Source organism: Microcebus murinus, chromosome 16 (genome assembly GCF_040939455.1).
Source record: "Microcebus murinus isolate Inina chromosome 16, M.murinus_Inina_mat1.0, whole genome shotgun sequence".
NCBI lineage: Eukaryota > Metazoa > Chordata > Mammalia > Primates > Cheirogaleidae > Microcebus > Microcebus murinus.
The window spans coordinates 32,330,377-32,352,165 of record NC_134119.1 but is presented as its reverse complement, the minus strand read 5'-3'; the positions used below and the strand labels follow the sequence as shown (position 1 = coordinate 32,352,165).

Sequence of the window (21,789 nt, the reverse complement as noted above, 5' to 3'; positions counted from 1 at the left end):
TTAGGAGTGGGATTGTTGGGTCATGTGTTTAGCCATTTGAGAAACCACCAAACAGTTTTCCACAGTGGCTGTACCATTTTACATTCCCTTGGATGGATGAGGGTTCCAATTTTTCTACATCCTTACCAATACTTATTTTTCTTTTATTTTAAATTATAACCGTCCTAGTAGGTGAGAATGGAATTATCTTTTTCTTATACTTCGGGTAATTGTCTTGCTAATTGGTTCTATTAATGACCATCAATAAAGTAAACTATTTTCACTTTCCAAATCTTCTGTTTCACAACAGAAACCAAAGCCTAGGTCGGGCGTGAAGGCTCATGCCTGTAATCCTAGTGCTCTGGGAGGCCGAGGCAGGAGGATCGCTTGAGCTCAGGAGTTTGAGACCAGCCTAAGCAAGAGCAAGACCCAGTCTCTACTAAAAATAGAAAAATTAACCAGGTGTGGTGGTGTGCGCCTATAGCCCCAGCTACTTGGGAGGCTGAGGCAGGAGGATTGCTTGAGCCCAGGAATTTGAGGTTGCAGTGAACTATGATGATGCCACTGCACTCTAGCCAGGGTGACAGAGTGAGACACTGTCTCAAAAAAAAAAAAAAAAAAAAAACCTAACCAAAACTTTCTTGGACTGGTACTTGTTGACAGGGTATAAGCCTTTTCTTTTTTTTTTTTTTCTTTGAGAGTATTCAGAAACAGGAATATAAGCCTTTTCTTAAACTTGGAAGTATAAACAGAAAGGTACCTCTTAGAAAATTTCCTATTATTCTTACATAGCACTTGTTATAGAACAGGCAGGGATCAAATGTCTGTTTACTTCAGAGTAGTTGGCTTTTATCTTGTTAGAGTAACCAGCAAGAGAGACAAACTCAGTTCCACATTTAGTATTTTCTTACTCTGACAATGTGAAGTTCTCTTTCTATTCAGTCAGAGCTCTCCTTTTTTACCTTAGACTTATATATAAGCTGGGCATGGTGGCTCATACCTGTAATCCCAGCAATTTAGGAAGCTGAAGCGGGAGAATCACTTGAGGCCAGGAATTTGAGACCAGCCTGAACAAGATAGCAAGACCCTGTCTCTAAAAAAAGTTTCCTTAATTAGCTCGACATGGTTACGCACTCCTGTGGTCCTAGCTACTTGGGAGGCTAAGGAGGGAGGATTGCTTGAGCCTAGGAGTTTGAGGCTGCAATGAGCTATGATTGTGCTGCTGCACTCCTGCCTGGGTGACAGCGAGACCCCATCTGTAAAAAAAAAAAAAAAGTTTCCGTATACATATTTTGATTCCAGGTCCTGAACTCCTACAAAATGGTGGTACAGAAGTGTATTGCTTAACTCTGGGGACATGTTCTGAGAAATGTGTCGTTAAGTGATTCTGTCATTGTGGTAACATCATAGAGTATACTTGAACACATCTGGACAGTATAGCCTACTATACACCTAGGCTATATAGTGTAGCTCCTAGGCTACAAACCTGTAAAGCATGTTATGGTACTGAATATTGTAGGCAATTATATTACAATAGTATTTTGAAACACATCTAAATATAGACAATGTATAGTAAAAATACAGTATTATAATCTTATGGAACCACTGTTGTATATGTGGTCAATCATGGACCAAAACATCATTATGTGGCACATGATTGTAATGGAACTAGAGGTGGTCTGGAAACTGATTTTAGTACAAGAGATTGATTTGATAGGGATGTAGGGTTTCAGAGCCATGTGAGGACGGACTGAAAAGACAGGAGTTGGGCCTCCTCAGGCTAGAGTAGAGTTGTGTTTGAAAACCATGAAAATAGCAGTGACATGTACATAGATTTGCTCAGCCCCTCCCTGAATCCTTGTACTTGGAGAGCTTCCTTGAAATGTGTAAAAGTACATGGATACCAGTACTATACAAGGTAATTATGACAGACAGTGTCATATTGATTTGTCCTACTGATGTGTGCCAAACAGTATGCCACCTTTGCCCTCAAGGAGCTCACAATCTAATGCAGTATGTCTATGTGTTAGGGGTGGTCAGCCTATAAATAGATCATTAAAATAGTACAGTAAGTATTCCTGGTGGAAGTATTAAAACCCATGTGTAGGAATAAGCAACAAGCTTTGGGAAGATTTGAAAACCTTCACAGAAAAATGAGGTGATGCCTTTTCTATAAAATGAGGATAATAATACCCCCTTTTTAGGATTATTGTGCAGATAAAGAGCTAACAGTTATAAGGCTTTTAATACAGTTTCTGGCACATGGTAAGTATTCACCAAATGTTAGCTGATACTGTTAGTTTTTAATGAATTGATGAATTCCATTGATTGTAATCAACTGAGACTTTAGCTCATTTAAGCAAACAAAGGATTTACTGCATGGTAACTAAGACTCACAGAGTGAAGTGTTTAACAACAGGCTTCGGGAAGAAAAGATGCAGGGCAACTAAGGGATCTTAGTATTAGTAACAGGAAGTTATGTATAGTGTCTTTGGGGTAATCCAAATTTAGCTTCCTTTTATCTTTGGTTGTTTCTAGTCTCAGAAGCAAGAGTCTGACTGGTTTAGCATGAACTATGTGCCCATCTCTGTGATGAGGGGACCCATGTGGGATGAGGGAAGAGTAGGTCCCAGATGTAAGGAAGTGGTACAAAGAGAGAGTTATAATTTTTTTTTTTTTTTTTTTTTTTTTGAGACAGAGTCTCACTTTGTTGCCCAGGCTAGAGTGAGTGCCGTGGCGTCAGCCTAGCTCACAGCAACCTCAACTCCTGGGCTCGAGTGATCCTTCTGCCTCAGCCTCCCGAGTAGCTGGGACTACAGGCATGCGCCACCATGCCCAGCTAATTTTTTATATATATATCAGTTGGCCAATTAATTTCTTTCTATTTATAGTAGAGACGGGGTCTCGCTCTTGCTCAGGCTGGTTTTGAACTCCTGACCTTGAGCAATCCGCCCGCCTCGGCCTCCCAAGAGCTAGGATTACAGGCGTGAGCCACAGCGCCCGGCCGAGAGTTATAATTTTCTCAGATAGTATCAGGGTACTTCTGAGATCTGATCCATTGAGGCTAACGATGGAAGCAACCTGACCAGTTCATGGAACAGCCTCTGGATGTTTCTGTTGCCCATGGAACATTTATTGCTCTAGCCTGTGACCAGTGCCAACCCATCATGACCATATCTATCTGACATTCTTCATTGAAATTTCTCTGATTCTCTGTGTTCATTCTTAAGTATAGTAGCTAAAACAAAAACTTTCAACTATTATAATAAAAGAGGAAAGAAAACTTTTTGACCTTTGTGTTTGGCTTTTCTTTTAATATGTCCAATTATGATTACCTTTTCACATTTCCATTTCATCAGTTCATGAGAGAGATTTGCTCTGTTCTATTACATCTACCTGGTCAAACCCTTCTTCCATCCTGTTATTTATTTATTTATTTTGATATAGACATAATACTTTGCATTTGACCTTGTTGAATCTCATCTTGTTTTTAGGAGAATTTTTCCAATAATTTAGAGTCCATTTTATTCTTGTTTTATAAAGTACAGAAATTAGCCATTTTAGCTTTGTGCTTGTGTGATTCTCTCATTTTGATGTGACTCATCAGAATCAGAAAGGTGTGATAGCTTAGGAAAGACACTCGATTTAGGGACTTGCCATCATAGTTAAAATCCCTAGCATTGCCACTTACAAGCAGGGTATGATTTAGCTGCAAGTCACTTAACATTTTTGAGCTTGGGTTTTCTTGCTTATAGAATCAATACAACAGCAGCAGTAAGGCTCTGAGCTTCTGGATGCATAAAATGAAAACATTATCTAATCAAATGCAATGTATAAGCATTGTTGTCACCACTATTGTCAGAATTATTATTATCAGTACGGATTTTAAGTAGCCCCCTGGATTATTTCCTTGAGGTCTGTGTACTATCAGTGCTGTTGTTAAAACAGTGACACTTTCAAGCTTGGTGTGTATGAGACTTGTCGTGTGGATGCTATAAAAAGCTTCCAGAAATCACAGTAGATTATAGCTGTTATATTCCCCTTATCTTTATGTCCTTAAATAGAAGAAAATTAAATTGGTGTGATAGTTTGATCTTCTTAGGACCTTAATGTACCTTATCAGCTGCTTTTCAAGGTGATTATGGACTTACTGATGTGTTTGAATGCCTTGTCCACTGAATGGATGACTGGAGTTTCTGAGGACAGCCATCTTTTCTCTCTTGGCTATTTTTCAAGTCTGAGGAAAGTACTCCAGTATGTTGTAACCATTCAGAATTTGAAGGAAGGGTGCTGGTTCTGCAATCCTGCCTGCTAACCATATACCTACCTTGTTTTTCAGGACATTATCAGGCTATGCAGGTTTTGAATATGTAGATCCCAAGCAGCAAAACTGAAAATTTCAAAATAAATAAGAAAAGGATTTTTTTTAAAAAGGCATTTCATGATACAGCAAGCTTCCCTTGTGCATTAAAAGTTTGAAATGAGGCTGGATACAGTGGCAAGCACCTGTAGCTCCAGCTACTTGGGAGGCTGAGGCAGGAGGATTACTTGAACCCAGGAGTTTGAGGTTGCAGTGAGCTATGATGATGCCACTGCACTCTACCTGGGGCGACAGAGCGAGATTCTGTCTCCATACACACACAAAAAATGGATTTTTAAAAGGATCACCTTATGCTTTGTTTAGGTTGGCCTTTCATCTCAACTGGAACATGCTTTACTCCAATTTTCACATCATTTTCTAAAAAGAGAAGAAGAAATTGAAATGTCTTTTCATGTTTTATTAAGTTTTCTTTTTTCTTAGTATTAACAGTTTTCTCTGGAACTGCCTAATATGCACACACACACACACAAGTTCTGTTTGTATTTTTTGATCATTGATAAAATACCTTCAGTCAATCTTTCAGTGCAAGTAAGTGAATAATATGTTTACTTTTGTATCTGATCTCTCCATGTCCCCCTTCTCTTATTTACTTGTACCCTGTTTCTGTGTATATCACATAATATTCCATAATGGGCTGATTTCTAACATTAAATTTAAATAGGCTAGCTGATGTTCATTGTGCTACACAATGATGTAGCACATGGTGTTGGTACTGCAGAGTGTTGCTTATGGCATTCCTGTCTGCTATCAAGACAACTAAAACATGATCTACAATCTATTGCATTTCATTGTTGCCCTATGATTTGATATATTCCTCATGCTTCAGTCAGCAACTCTAGCCACCCTTTCTTCATTCATTCCAACAAATTCTTACCAGTCTGTTGTGCTAGCAACTTTGATTCATCAGTAACCTTAAAGCTTATTCTTGCCTTCATCCTCATCATTTCTTGTGTTTTGCTTACTGACCTTCTTCCATTCTCCCCTCCTCCCAGCAGGAGAGGAGCTTGGCTACACTAGAGATGTCTGACATATTAGTAACTGGCCACTGAAGACTTATCTAGTGGCCTGTCTCTAGCTGCCACCGGAATTAGGAATCTCTGAGTTGTCTTTACTCAAGACCACATTAGCACTTCTTAGCTTTGCCTCTTAGGTAACCGGTGGTGTGGGGCACATGAAGGGGCACCCACATTCTTTGTGTTTGTTCCAACATAGATAAGAATTGGATTGCTCTGTGTTCTAATCTTGATCCCAGCTCTGCAGCTTTAACTTTACCAAACATCAGTTTCCTCTTCTCTGAAGGAGGTAGTAACAGTACCTGTATCAGAGTCATTGCGAAGGATTAAATGAACAAATACGTATTATATAAAGCTCTTATCATGGTTCTTGGCACTTGGTAAACAGTGAATTATGGGACCTATTTTTAGACTTGAATCACTTTTGGACACCTGTAGACTGGGGATAGGGGAGGCTTTGTAGAGAAAGTGATTTGTGAGCTAAGTCGTAGAGGATAAGGAGTTAGCATCACTTCTGTCAATGGATAATGTAGAAAGATTCCCAGCAGCAGTATGACTAAGAGATAGAAGAAAGCATGATATATCTGTGGAAAATTGTACATAGGTTATGTGTACATAGGTTATATTCTGACTGAAGGGTGAGATAAAAGTGGGGAGATGAGAGGAGGTGAGGCAGGAAAGATGACCAAGAGCAGAGCATGAAGAGCCTTGTTGAGCTCATGGAGGAGTTAAAATTTGATCTCCCATTGGTCCGTATATCCACATAGTCTGGTTCCTCTGTTAAGCAGTCACATAAATGTCTTTAAGAGCAGCAACAGTGAAAAAGGGGAAAGAGGGTAGTGAATTGGCCTCAAATGAACTGGCATCTCTTTAAAGCTAATATTCCTCCTCGAGAATGCTACATTAATTAAACATGTGCCTTGCAAGATTCATTATTGCTTTACTTGTGTTCCCTGTTGGTTGTCTCATTCATTAATCTGCAGATTAGTAACCTTGAACTCTTATATCCCCCCTCCCTTTTTTTGCATTCCCTTTTTAATATGCTATGCTGTTCCCCTTGGGACATAAACTCCAGGACCCGTCCCTGGCCTGCTCATGTTTGTTTTCTTTGCCCCTTGTGCCTGCCTCTGCTATAACATTTGTAGTATGTGTTAAGTAATCCTTAAGGTAACATTTTTATTATGTCATAAAAAGTGCATGGCAAATATATTATAACTCATGGACTTTGTTTAAAAATGAACGGATAATTTATTGAGTGTGTTACATGAGCCTTGCTCCCCTCCCCATTTCAGCTGAGACCTGCTGCTCATTTAGCCTAGCCTCCTATTGAGTGCTCCCACCCTGTGACATGCTGGGAAAGTAGACCCATGGTTGGCTAGAAATGACATCATAGTTTATGTACTCAATAAAAATTTAATTAAGTCATTAGGAATTGCAGTCATCATTTAACCCTCTGATTTCTTCTGTTTAGTTTATTATTAAACATTCAGTAATACCAGTCTCTGAATCCTGATGGCTTATAAAATATCTACATGAATTTTAATAGCTTACTTAAATAAATGGGAAAATATGAGTAACTGATATAAAAGGAAACTTTTCCTTGTGGTGGAGCTATATGTATGGGTTTTTATAAACAAAGCAGTATGAAAAGAATAAGAGATTAATAAGAGACTAGCCCAACACTATCTGGGAGGAGTTTCTCTTCTGCTGGGTCCATCTGTGTATTCATGGGCAGAGGTCTCCATATATAATGATCTGGCAATGGAGAGATGGGGAAACAAAAGTTTAAATGAGGGAATAAAATTCAATAAGGGTATACCAGAGGAGTATCCAGCTCCCTCTGGCTGCAGGGATGGCTAGAAGGGCCCAGCAGAGTGAGTCCAGTAGTTGAGGAAGCTGCTGTCACTTGTCCTCACCTGTTGCCTGCAGATCATATGTCTGCACTGATCGAGCTTCCACCCTCTTCCAGGAAGGGCCCTTTTCATGATCTAATCCAGCCTGGGTGATGATATCTGAAAACCATTCCTAGCAGCTTGCCATCTCTGTGCTGGAGGTGAGGGGGAGAGGCAGCTTACAGGTCACTGGAGTTAGAATATAGGACTAGGAGGTTGAGGAGCCCTGCTTACAAGGAACTCGACTCCTGTGCTCCTTTCCTCCTGGGCAATAGCCAGCCAGTATGTAGGTGCGTCCCAGGAGGAGAAAATATGTTTGTATGTACGTGGCCTTGCTGGAAAGCAAAAAATGAGGTTTGCAGATTTATATGTTGGTGATCTCTGGAAATGCCCTACAGATAGTGAAGTAGGAAAAGCATTCGTTCAGAAATCAGGTTCTAATCCTGGCTCTGACGCTAACTTGATGTGTGACCTTGGATAAGTTTCTTGTCCCTTTTGGGTCTCAGTTCACCATTTCTTCAAGAGTACTGAGCTAGGTGATCTCTGAGGGCCCTTCTAGCTCCAAAGCTTACTGGCATGATGCAACACATAAACTGGCTCTGCTGGGAAGTTTCAGTGACTGTTTTCCTCTGAGAGGTGCCTCTGATGCTGTCCTTTTGTGGCTCTGATTCTTCTTGCAGAGGCAGGAGAACAGTTTGTATGGGAGTAAGCCCCAAAATGGGTATCTAGAGGTCTGGGTTGTAATCTCATCCTCACATGACAGAAGGAATGAATTCTAGCTCTGGTCTGTTTCTTGACTCTCCTTTTTACCTCAGCCCCTTCTGGAAGATGGGGCAGTAGAAATTTGGCAGTATGTTTCTGAAACTTCAGAAACATGGAATGTATTCAGCAGCAAAAAAAAAAGAAGAAGAAGAAACTCAAAATTACTGCTGTCATTGGATAGAACATGCTATGCATGGTACTCAGGCTCTTGTAAGGATTCAGTCATCGCCATGCCTGTCTCAGCCCCTCCTCTGGGTTAGGCACTGAACCAGGTGTTGGGGGTGCTGAGATTAATCAGACATGGTTCTTATGACCAGTAAGTAGCTCCCAGACTAATGGGAGAGATAGGCACACAAGCAACTCTAAACTGTGTTGTGTACCCAGGGGGAGAAGTATGCACAGAGAGCTGTGAGAACACAAAGGATGGATGGCTAATGTGGCCTGGGTTGAAGATGAGTGGGAAAGGTCATGGTTTGCACTTCTAGCTACATCCAATCTCACATTTTCCAGACTTGAGCTTCACAATTCTCTCTTCATTTTTGAAAATTATCCATGACTATAAAGTATTGGAACTGGTTTTAGTTTTATATAAACAAACCAGAAGTTATTACTCATAATTCCTTGCATTTGCAGAGCACTCTGCAGTCTGCCAAGGCTTTCAGCATACATTGTTAAATTAATGAATGAATATATGCTAACTCATGTGCTCTTCAAAACAGCCCTGTGTGTATGGCATTTAAAAGATACAGAAATGGCTTCAAAGAGGCTATTCAGCTTGCTCAAGATCACATCCTATGTATATAGCAAAACTATGCCTTGAACTCAGGTTTTCTGACTCTAAATCCAGATCCTTTTACCCTTTCTGCCTTTATTCAGAGACCAGTTACAAACCACAGGATAAAATTACTTAGTCTTTGATTTGTGATCCAAAGTAAAAATTTGTTTCCGGTGGCAGGGACCTTGTAGAATGTAAGGAGCATGGACTTTGGATTCAGAATGACCTGGATGCTAGTCTCAGCCTTATCATTAGTTTGCTATGCAACCTAAGGCAAGTCACTTCACCTGTTTGAATTTCTCAGATGGTCACCTATGGTCTATCAGTGACTATAACATATATACCTCTCTGAATTCTGGTGACAGTTAGATAAGATGATGTCCATAAAGCACGGGGCCCGTGACAGGTGCCCAGTAAATAGAGGAGATGACAGTGGGCATGGTGGTGGTTGGGGTGGTTAAGCACAAATCTTACATAAAGTTCCAAATGATTTTTGGCTGTTTCTAAAACCTGTCCGTTTAAATAGTTCTTACTCTATGTTAAACATTACACTGGCTTTCTCCTGGGCTCCCCAGTGAGAAATAAAATATGGATCCTGCCCTCCAGCATGTTACTGTCTGCAGGTCAAAGATTTACCCTATTGAAGACATTCAGTGAACTGCATGCTAGTCTTTGAAGGCCCTCCTGGCCATTCCCTGAGAGGAGTTCTACCAGGGTCTCAATGGTCTCACTGGAATAGTATTTCTAAAACAATCTCTTGGTTGGGTGCAGTGGCTCAACCTATAATCTTAGCACCCTGGGAGGCAGAGGCGGGAGGATCATTTAAGACCAGCCTGAGCAAGAGTGAGACCCTGTCTCTACTAAAACTAGAAAACATCAACTGGGCATGTTGGTGCACACCTGTAGTCCCAGCTACTCTGGAGGCTGAGGCAGGAGGATCACTTGAGCCCAGGAGTTTGAGGTTATAGTGAGCTATGATGACACCACTGCACTCTAGCCAAGGCAGCAGAGTAAGATTCTGTCTCAAAAAAACCCAAACAAACAAACAATAATCTCTTAATATTAACAGCCTTACTACTTCAGAGTTGCCCATCTTGTTTCCTCCTCTCCATGGCCTCAGAGACCCTCGTTTCTCCCCTAGCATCTCACTCACAGTCCTACCCTGCTCCCTCCTCTTCCCACTTCTCACAACTTCCTTCTTTTAGTTCTTTCACCACATAAATCTCTTTTGAGTGGCCCTTAAGACATTTTCTAACCTGGTCCCAATGTACCTTTCCAGTGTTCCTGCCCGTTCACTCTCCCTGACACTCCCCATTTTCTTTTCAGCAGCTGCACCTTGCCCACTTTGTTTTCTCTGACAAGAATGCTGTCTCCTCCCCCTCACCCTCTTCTGTCAAACTCCTTCTCCAAGGTCCACTCAAATGTTACCTCCTAGCAAACGCTTCCCCAGCTCCCCAAAGCAGAGGTCATTTGCACTGAAATCTATTTATGATTCAGAGTGTTTGGAATAGGATTTGAGGTAACACATTCTAGTGTAATTGTTTTTCATATGCCTATTTTCCCATATTAGACTATGTGCTTCTTCAATCAAGAAACTGTTTCTTATACTTTGTGTTCATAGGATTTAGCACAAAATCAAACATGTCATTGGGGCTCAGTTCATTAAACTGACTGTTTTGTGTAATTTGAGATAAAAACCTTAAAGAAGTTAGCAAATTGGGGAGAATCCTGACAGATCAGAGAATTGGGAATGGACTGGCAGTTTGACTTGTTAGGGGCTCTTTCTCTTTGTTCTACTTAGAGTCTGTAACAGCTAAGAGTCAAAGATCATACTTTTTGGTTTTTTCCTTTCTTTCATACTTTTGTTTTTGCCATTTGTTTCTGTAGGTTAATTCCTATATCCTGAAGAAGAACATGCTCATGATGACAAATAATTTCTATGCAGCAATTTTGGGATATGATGAGGTAAGATCATTTAGCCAGCCTTAAGCAGAACAGTTGCCTCCCCCAACAGAGACTTTTGATGAGAGCCCCTGAAGGAAGCTTCAGAGATCATCATCACTGCCTGCCATTATTGCTTAGTATTTATTTCTTCATCTTCATTGACTGGGCAATTAGAATGAATGTGTCTAGCAATTTGCCTCATGTTTGGGAAAGAGAGCATTATCTAATCTGCTCAAATCATTCAACTAGTCAGCATTTATTGAGTGGCTGCTGGGTGCTGGATGTAGGGACAAAGGCAAATCAGACACTGTCTTAGTCCCAGATGCTCCCAGCGAGAGAAAGATATTCACTTGGAAAGACAAGTTACACACTTTTTTTTTTGCTCTAATTATAAAAGCAATACACACTCATTTTGAAAGTTAGTAAAACTAGCTGGGCCCAGTGGTATGCGCCTGTAGTCCCAGCTACTTGGGAAGCTGAGGCAGGAGGATCACTTGAGCCCAGGAGTTCAAGTCCAGCCTGGGGAACAGAATGAGACCCCCTCTCCCCCCATTTAAGAAAACAAAAACAAAAAAATGTAAAGCTATATATAAGTTGAAGTGGTTGATGTAGAAAATAGCCCATTTTCTTTTCTGCCCAATTCCCTAGAGGAAATTTCATTACTAGTTTATTGGGTGTCCTTCCAGGTGTTATCTGTACATAGACAAGCACCTATATATGTTCTTTCTTCATGCCTCTGCACTTTGCACTATTCTGCAACTTGCTTTTTTCACCGAACAGTGTATCTTAGGCAGCTTTCCACATCAGAACATTTAGATCTATCTCATCTCGTCTTTTTTTTTAATTATAAAATATACATAACATAAAATTTACCATTTTAACCATTTTTAAGTGTGCGGTTTAGTGGCATTAAGTATATTTCCATTGTTGTGCAACCATCATCACCATTCATCTCCAGAACTTTTCTGTCTTACCAAACTGAAACTCTGTACCCAATGGGACTCTGTACCCAATGTCCCCCTAGCTGCTAGCAACCACCATTCAACTTTGTCTTTATGAATTTGACTACTCTAGATAATGTCATGTAAGTGGCATCATACAGTATTTGACCTTTTTGGCTTATTTCACTTAGCGTAATATCTTCAAGTTCTGCCTGGTAGTTCAACAAGCACCCTAGGTAACTCTTAAGAATAGGAAAGTCTGGGAAATATACTAATTACCTTGACACTTTTAGAAATACCAATGCCTGGGCCCTGTCCCCCAAAGGTTCTGATTTAATTGGTGGAGGTAGGCATCTGTAGTTGTAAAAGTTCCCCAGGTGATTTTAATGTGTAATTCTAGAACAGTTTTTCTTATATTTTAATGTGCATGTAAATGACCTGGAGACCTAGCTAAAATTCAGATTCTGACTCAGCAAGTCTGGAGTGGGGCATGAGAGTATGCATTGCTAACAGCTGCAGGTGATGTGGGTGTAGCCATTTTTCAGACCACACTTGGAATCACAAGGTTCTAGAGCTCTCCAGTACTAGCCACATGTGACTATTTTGATTTAAATTAAATTTACAAATAAAAAATTCAGTTTCTTAGTCACACTAGCCACATTCCAGGTGTTCAATAACTATATGTGGCTAATAGCTACTATATTGGACAGTGCAGATATAGAACATTTCCATTATCACAGAAGGTTGACAGTGCTATTCTACAGCAGCCTTTTCCTAGAATCTTTCTTGGATTGTGCCACCTCCCTGGACACTTTTGGAACCTTCCTCTTTTCTACTACATGAGGTCCAAATTGCTCCACGAACTTCTAGGCCTTCTGTGAACTTTTCCCATTGTTATATGCCCTATCCACCTTTATTTCCCATTGCCCTTTCTCTGAGTTAGGCCATTTCCAGTGCCCCACAAACATGCTGTGCCTGGTTGAAACTCTACTGTACAACAGGATGTTGAGGGCAGTTGCTGAGTCTTAGCTATGTACCATAGGGCCTAGTACCTTGTAGGCACTCCCTCAGTAAATGTTTAGTGAACGAATATTTTCTTTTGCTTAGAACATCCTGTAGCTCTCCAAATTCTCCCCACTCTTAAAGGCCCACTTCACAAAGCTATCCATGATCTGTTTAGATCTTGTGTTTTATTTTGAATTTCAACACTGATCCATCTATTCATCTATCCATTTAATAGGCATTTATTGTCTACCATATATGATGCATTGGGAGTATGTTGGTGAATAAAACAAACATGGTCTGGTTCTTTCCCAGTGGAGCTTACCTTCTTATTGAGAGTCAGTAAACAAGTAAATAAGCAAATAAATATCCAATTACAAATAGAGTGCAGTGATAGAGAATGACAGCAAGGAATGACTTACTGTGAACCAGGAAAGTCTCTCTGAGGAGATGTCATAGAATGAGGAGGCAGCTGTGCACAGAATATGGCTTGGCATATGACTATGCAGTTTAGTGTTTGTTCTTTCTCCAGGATTTTATTCTGTGTTTCTGGTAGATGTACACTGGCTTTGTTCCTTCACAGGAGCTTACAAAGCTCCCTGAGAGCTCAGACCATATTGCTGTGATTCTGTGTTCTTAGCATCATGCTAAGCACATAGGGTGTCAGATCAATCTTCAGTGAGTGAAACTCTGCCACTCTAAACCCTTAACCAGAACCACTGTAACCAGAACAGTCCCTTTGGCTTCCTCTCAGTCAGTCTAGACCTAAGTGTCTTAATTTCTGAAGGATGCTTCCTCCTTCAAGTTAGCACCTGATTAAATCATGGGGAAATTGTTATGTGCCCTGATGTTTGGGTCTCAGAGACCTTTTTTCCTTTTCTGCTTTCTTAGTCAGAAATTTGCACTCTCAGATTACTCTCCCATTTGTTTTCACTGACTTACTAACAGCGTGGTGGGAAAAAGGCCGAAGTTGTTTGTTTACTTATTCAGCCATTTGTTTTTGCACTCCTACTCCATGGCAGGTAGAGTTCCAACTAGAGCTAGTCAGTCACCATCTCCTGACCTCATCAGTACATGCTGGTTCTCGTTCTACCACCAGTTAGATAACCTCTAAACTTCAGTTTACTTATCTTTCAAATGGGGATAATAATATCTGTTCTACTTGGCATACATAGTCATTAGGAGCCAGGTGTGTGAGGAAACCCTGACAGTCTGGAACAGTCAGGTTGTTATCACTATTAATGAGTTTTGAGTCATCATTCCCTGATGGATTTGCTCCTTCCCAGCCATCTCACCCACTACTGAGGCTGCCTGTTTGTAGCAGGCCGTGGCTCACAGGCTTTCCCTGTCCTGGGCTGTGCTCATTCTGCAAGTCCCTAAGGCCCCATAACACCCTCTTTCACTCCCATTCCTTCCCAGGCAGCACATGTGGGTTTCTGCCAGCAGCATTCCGGCATGTGCCCTGGGCACTGCAGACACAGGCAGGCTGTTGTGTTAACAAATAGCTTGGAGAATGGTGATGTGCCTGAGCTTGTCCTTGGCCAGAAGAAGCTGGTTTTCCTGACTCAGCCATTGTGCCAGGACAGTCTTAAGCTGTGGAACTGTAGGAGTGTTTATCAGAGGGCATTTGGAACAGGTGGAATGTTTTTCTACCAAACTGTCAACACCCCTTACTGGACATGGCCCTTTCTGGCAGTGGGCCTGGAGCCCGACCTCATATACCTCAGTGCCCAAGAGGCCAGACCACAAGATAATGCCGAATAAATGATCCCAGGGCTTTGTGTAATGTTTACCACTTACAGATCCTTTCATGGCCAGTATCTCTTAATGCTCTCAATGACTCCGGGGGATAGGTATTGTTATGCTTGTTTAACTCATGAGAAACTAAAGTGTAGGCAGGGCTAATGGTTTTTCAAAGGTCACACAGCCATCAGGTGAAAGTTGGCCTTTGAACTCAGGTGCTGTGGCTCCGGTTCTCACTGTTGTTTTAACTGTATCAATAGCTGCCTGCCAAAGTGTGCTCCTAATCTCTGCATCCAACATATTATACTTAAAAAACATAGTCACACCAGCCTGAGCAAGAGCAAGACCTGTCTCTACTAAAAATAGAAAAAATTAACTGGGTGTGGTGATGCACACCTGTGGTCCCAGCTACTGAGGCAGGAGATCGCTTGAGCCCAGGAGTTTGAGGTTGCAGTGAGCTATGATGATGCCACTGCACTCTAGCCCAGGAGACAGAGCAAGACCCTGTCTCACAAAACCAAAAACAATAGCAACAAAACACCTTTACATTATCTTATTCTTATAATTCAAGGATACTATAAGTAGAGCAAGTATTTTCATCTCTCTTTAATAGGTGAGAAGATTAAGACTCAGGTTTAGTGAATTGTCACCATCACTGAGCTTGTCAGAGGCAGAACTAGGACTTGATCTGCCTTCTAACTCCATGTCAGCACTTTGATTCCACACACTAACTTGGCACCTGGACAGAGCAACTTCTCAGGGCCTTTCCCTTCAGTCAGCTCCACCCCAGGAAGCAAGACACCACCCTCTTCTAGAGGTCCAAGCTAGAAAATGGCCTTGGCTGGTGGCTGGGGCTCTAGTTAGCTTCTGTGATCTTTGAACTTCCCAACAGAGATCCATGTGCCAGGAGAGGCAACATTAGGCATACCCACATGCAGGCTCTGAGCATTGCCCACTGTGGCTCCTGGCAGTCCTGTTGAACAGCCTGTTCCTCTACTTAGGGAGAGGCTGGGCTAGCTATGGCCAGCCCAGAGTTGGGTGACAGTAAAGACAAGTACCTGGCTCCCTTCCACAAAGAGCCAGTTGCCTTTGCACCAAGTGAGAAGGTGCAGTCCATACTCACCTCCATTCCTGGGAAAAATGTATACTCTCAGTACCCTCAGCCCTTCCCTGTGGACAACAGTGGAAGTACTACTACTACTATTTATCTTCTTGGCCTCTCAGTTGTTGCCTGAGCGATAGAGTAGAGGGAGCCATGTCCAGGTTGGTCAGCCAGACATGAGTCCCAGCTTTTTTTTTTTTTTTTTTTTTTTTGAGACAGAGTCTCACTCTGTTGCCTGGGCTAGAATTCCGTGACATTAGCCTAGCTCACAGCAACCTCAAACTTGTGGGCTCAAGCAATCCTCTTGCCTCAGCCTCCCGAGTAATTGGGACTACAAGTGCATGCCACCACGCCGAGCTAATTTTTCCTATTTTTAGTTGCCTGGCTAATTTTTTTTCTACTTTTTAGTAGAGACAGTCTTGCTCTTGCTTAGGCTGGTCTTGAACTCCTGACCTCAAGTGATCCTCCTGCCTTGGCCTCCCAGAGTGCTAGGATTACAGGCATGAGCCACCTCGCCCAGCTGAGTTAGTCTCAGCTCTTTATCACCTTGACCAGTGACTTGGTCCCATGTTCTTTCTCTGTATAAAATGAAGGAGTTGGATCAGATGCTCTTGTAAGACCTTTTCCTGCTCTACCATGTAGCTGCCTCATTTTTCTCATAGCATTTGTAAGGTCCTTCTGAGACAATGCTGTGGTTGCTAGCATTTTCACAATATCCCCAGCTTTTATATCAAGGCTCTGTGATACTCCTCAGGAGACCAGTTATGCTCTGTGTTCCAGGGGATCCTTTCAGATGATCATGGGCTGGCTGCTGCCCTTTGGAGAACCTTCTTCAATCAGAAATGTGAAGATCCCCGGCAGCTTGAATTGCTGGTGGAATATGTGAGGAAACAGGTGAGCAGCCCTTCCCCTCCCATCTAGAGTCTCCTGGACAGTGGGTCCTTCCTGAGGTCTGTGGATGTTGGCCTTTCAGGGGATCATAGGAAGTTGAGTTACCAAGAACTAGTCTGATGATGCAGCAGACGCTGATGAAGAAAGAGTACCTCTGTGTGTCCAACCGTGAAGTAGGCCAGGTGTCCGGGAAATAGGAATAGAAGAGAGGAAGAGGGCAGGTAGTCTTCTGCCTTCAGAAACTTTGAATCACCCATTCACTACACACTTCATTGCCTACCATGTGCCAGGTGCTTTGCTAGATACCGGGCTCACAGAGTCCTGGAAAATATAACCATGGGGTATGGTGGCAGCCACCCACTGTAGTCCCATTCTCTACCTCCTTGGAGCCCTGGGATTTGTTTTCTGCTCCTGAATTCTAGCAGGACTCAGCACGAGCCAGCATTCCATAGTTACCCTTAGCCTCTTCCCACTTGGTGTTCTCCATGGTCAAGGAGGGTCCCCCTACTTCAGTTCTTCACCCCTCTGGCTCTCCAGGGCTCCCTGATACCAAAGCTTCTAGGAGAAAGCTCTGCAGTAAGGGCTGCTAACTCCATAGCTTTCCTTAAGTCCATGGAGAATTAACTTCTTGATCACCCTGCCCCCACATCCTATATTGATAGGGAACTCATACTTTATAGATGAGTGAACTGAGTGGCAGGGTTGAAGAACATAGAGTGTCTCCCAGTGAGTCAAGCTGCACAGCTGGCCTAGGACCCCAAGCTGGGTGATTCATATGGCCATTGGAGGCCTCAGCTGCCTCAGACAGGTCATCAGCTCAGCCTGTCTCATGAGTCACACCTTTGCTTCATGAGCCTCACCCCACAGTTATTCTCTTGTTCACCTGGGTCCATGGCCTTCAAAGCCTCCAACAGCCTGGAAAGGGAAGGCTAGACCCCAGCTATTGAAAAGACAGAACCAATAATACTAGCTTGTTTAATTGTTGGAAAAGCCACATACTGAGGGCTTTTCAGACCCACAGGGTAGAAAATCCCAGAAGCCAGGATTTCTGTTTGACTACTCTTCAAATCTGCCAGAACCCGGGAGAAGGCACCTCGGCCAGAGGGCCCCACCCACAGAGAATTCTGAACTCCACACTGTTGACTGGACTCACCCTCAGACAGGAGTAGCAATTGGCAAAGCAAATGCTATTTTCTGAGAGACCTGCCCAACTTTCCCATCTGGCATGGTGGGCTTCTGCCAGAGGCCACATGATAAGGCACAGGTGGGACCTCTCTGCAGTCCCTCAAGGAAGGGGATGCCACAACCAATGTCCTTATAAGAAGTCCCCTATGGCCCCTGTGAAAGTCAGGCAATGGGAAAACAGTGATGGGGCTCTTAGGAAAGCAGGGAGCTTTGATGGGGACCTGGTTCTGTCAGCAAACCTTTGAGTACCTGCTGTGTGTGCCAGGCACTCTGTTGGGAAAGCAGAGATTAATGAGGCCCAATCCTGCTCTTGAGGAACTAGCTCATGGTTTGGTGAGAAAGCCTTTTAGGCAAATGTCTCACCCAGGGGTAAGTCAGTGTGTGGTGTGGTACAGGAGGGCAGAGTGCTGTGCAAGGCCAGCGAAAGGACAGGCACCTTCTGACCAAGTGGATCAGGGAAGACCAGGAAGCTGGACCTGGAGCAGATGCTTCAGTCCTTCATCATGGTGCTGCTCGGTGCGGCTGATGGTCCAAGATATGTTGAGGTTTTCAACCCAGGAGATGGGCAAATTGGTGGCATTCAGGACATAAATGGAGTCACTCTAAAAAGGAGTAGGCTTTCAGGAAGATAGCAATTCAGTTCATGTGGAAATCTAGACCTGGGATATATGTGAGGATGGAGTTGGGTTCAAGGATCAACTACCTGGTGATGAAGCAACAAGAGTGAATTCTTGGAAGAGGGAGATGACCCAAGCCTAACATGAAGCTTCCTGGCCCTGGCCTCCCTCTCCTCTGCTGCCAAACAGAGCCTCATCTGTTGAGATCCATTATTGACTCCTGGTCTGAACCAGTTCTCATTTTGCCTGCCTACTTGCAAGTATTGCTCATTTTGCTGCCCTCCTGACTACCAGGCAGCCTGGGCAATCCTCTGAGAGTCTGCCTTTGTCTCCTGAGACTCAGGCATACATTAGGTCATGCTTCCCCTGCAGCTGCTCCTGTTCTCCAGCCAGGTGTCTCCTCTCCATAGGGAGGGTCCTCCACCTAGATTCCTTGGGCAGACCTGAGAGCTTCTATATGCCAGATGGCCTGGAGACTCAAATGGGAGGAAGCCCAGAGGGGACATGTTCACTGTCTTTGTATGGCTTGGTCTCTGTACTTCCAGAGGGAACAGGCCATTGGTCATAGGAGAGCAGCCGTGAGTTGTCTGGGATGATGACCACTGTAATGGCAGAGCTGTTCAGGGGAATAGGCTACCCAAATTGTCCTAAAGGGGTGATACTGGGCCCACTGACTAGAGTCAGGCCCACTAGAGGACAATAGAGGCATACATATTTTTTAAACGTTTGGGAGACTAGCACTGTACATATGCCATATCATTTTATCTCTTCACTGAGAAGGGACACAATTCTTTCACACAGCAGCATTGGATGGAGGTGGACAAGGTGACCTCTGTAAATCACAAGGCCTCACTTACTGGCCTGCAAGAGCTTTCTAGAGAGGGTATATCAGGGGGTGAAATGTCCTTGGTGTGTGTGTGTCTTTCCATTCAAAGATATGGGGAGGCTGGGCACAGTGGCTCAAGCCTGTAATCCTAGCACTCTGGGAGGCCGAGGTGGGTGGATCGTTTGAGCTTATGAGTTCGAGACCAGCCTGAGCAAGAGCGAGACCCCATCTCTACTAAAAAATAGAAAGAAATTAATTGGCCAACTAAAAATATATAGAAAAAATTAGCCTGTGTCTGCCTGTAGTCCCAGCTACTCGGGAGGCTGAGGCAGGAGGATTGCTTGAGCCCAGGAGTTTGAGGTTTCTGTGAGCTAGGCTGATGCCATGGCACTCTAGCCCCGGCCACAGAGCAAGACTCTGTCTCAAACAAACAAACAAACAAAAAAACAAAAAACAAAGGTATGGGGAATTCCCTAAAACCTTCCCCAGTGACTTCTCTGAACCACCTTATTGAAATTATTATCTGAGAGATCAGAGCTGGAATGGTCAGAAACCCCCTCGTGCTGCCTCCTCTTCCTTTCCTTTGGGAGGCTGGTTCCTATGCCACCTCACATCTGTCCTGCCCTTGTCCCTTTCCCTGCTCTCCCGGTTGCAGTTGCAGTACCTGGACTCCATGAACGGTGAGGATCTGCTTCTGACAGGGGAGGTGAGCTGGCGCCCTCTCGTGGAGAAGAATCCTCAGAGCATCCTGAAGCCCCGTTCCCCCACTTACAACGATGAAGGTCTTTGATGGACTGGGCCCTCCAGACGGCTGGCCAGCTGGCTTGGAGGAACCGCCAGGAGAGAAGTGCCTCTTTGGCCCAGGACTCCGCAGAAAGTGGCCTGAACTGACCTTTGAACAGCATCTGTTAAATACCTGGCCCCATTTGTGTTGAGTTTCCTCTCAGTGTGCCCAGAAGTCTGATCTGGTGGGGTACAGTGCTGGGAGAACCCCTAGCTCTTCTAGGGTGTCCTCTCCCTCAGGTGAAGCCCCAGGCAAGAGCTCCCCAGCACACACTCCCCCAGTCCCTCCAGCAACCACATGTGATTGACAACTTTTCCCAAAGGCCAAGGAAGGGATGGGGAATAGGTTAGAAAGGGGACACCTCACCATGGGCCTGCTGTGGGCCTAGGAGCAGTTGGTGATGCTGCTGAGTTGAGATGGGTAACCATACTCTGCCCCTCAGCTTTGAGCCATGAGGTTGAGTTGGTCATTAAAAGAAAGAGATTTATCTCTGCCATAGCTCTTCTTTATTCCTGGATCTTTAGAAACTTATCTGAGATGGTGGATGCCATAAACTGAGGAGCACCACCACCAGCCAGCTCAGTTAGAGACAGGGTGAGGAGAAAGGTCAGGATGGTCTCTGCTGCTGCTCTTGCCCCCAGTTCATGGAGATATGTCACTGTTCTGGCCAAGGCACAGCCTGCCAGGCCCATCCTCTGGGACCCAGGAGGCCTCTGATGGCCAAGGGGCTTGTCACATCCTAAGTCATTTGGAAGGAGACCTCAAGAACAAAGGTCCCTTTGTCAGCCCCAGTGAACTGAGTGAAAAACATGCTGTCTTTCCTCTCTTGGCCTCCCCATAGATATTAGGGAGAAGAGAACACTCTTCCTGGCTTAGTTGGACCATCCCAGGTCACAGCCTGCACCCAGCTTTCTGCTCACTTCCCAACTTCTGGAGTATGTGCTGCAGAGTCACCTTGGTCTGAGTACCTGAATACCAGTCCCCTCCTCCCTCTGAGTGTGCACAGGTCATCTCTTGGGGGATTTTCTTAAAGTGAAGAAAGGGGGTGGGGAACCATATTGCCCCTCCCTCCCCCATCAAACTTCCTTCATTTAACTTGCTATAAAATGAGTCATATAAAGAAACCCTATATGGGTGAGGTATATCCCACTTCTGTGAAAACATTACAAATCAAACCGCCTTCTCTCAGTTTATTTAAGATGCTTTTGTTGCGAGTGGAGCTCTAGAGTGAAGCCTCCTGTGTGTGTGTGTGAGATAATAACACCTTGTAACTCATTACAGCTGGGCACTATTTACATAAACCAGAGCTGAGCCAGGCAGGAATTTGCTGATTAATTTATTTTTAATGGAGTGAAGTATACCATGCACCAAAATAAACTTTACTGTGTGTACCTAACTGCTCCTGGAATGGATGGAAAAATTAATGGAACAGATTTTGGCTCCCAACTCTACACATTAATTCATATATAAAAGTTATTTGAGTGTTAACCCATTTGTTGCCCAGGGCAGCTCCCCAGCCACAGATCCCAGCCCACAGCACCAATTCAGCTACTGGGCTTGCTTTAGAATCCTGGAACCTCAGATTTGGAAGGAACTTTAAAGGTCATTTGGTCCAGCTGTCATCCCTCCCTCTTCTGACTAAAAAAATCCCAGGCTTCCTCAAATCTCACCTCTCGTGTCCACCCGAGCCGAGGCACAGGCACGCTGCGCTCCTGCAGTGCTCTCTGCGCTGTGAGCTGCTTCCACGCGGAGTGCAACCTGCGCAGAGGTTGGTCACTTGCTTCCCAGTGCTCAACAGTGACTGGCTCATTATCAGCATCAGCATAGACTTTGCTAAATGCAAGAGTGACTAAGTCGCCAGTCACCATCAGTGCAAGCCTAACCAAAAAGTCCCTTTCTGGACCTTTCTCTCAGTGAGACCTATAGTTGAGCTTATTTTATTTTAACAGCTC

At 43.7% G+C, this 21,789-nt stretch overlaps 1 protein-coding gene across 2 annotated transcripts in view; it reads left to right on the top strand.

The window, feature by feature from the left end:
- UQCC1 (ubiquinol-cytochrome c reductase complex assembly factor 1) overlaps positions 1-21,233 on the top strand; it is a 110,535-nt gene extending 89,302 nt beyond the window's left edge. For both annotated transcript variants that reach the window (XM_012754801.3, XM_012754802.3), the window contains exons 8-10: positions 10,690-10,767; positions 16,315-16,428; positions 19,709-21,233. In XM_012754801.3, the coding sequence (XP_012610255.1) occupies positions 10,690-10,767; positions 16,315-16,428; positions 19,709-19,843 (327 nt within the window). In that variant the 3' untranslated portion in view covers positions 19,844-21,233. The remainder of the gene's footprint in view (positions 1-10,689; positions 10,768-16,314; positions 16,429-19,708) is intronic.
- The last annotated feature ends 556 nt before the right edge of the window (positions 21,234-21,789 follow it).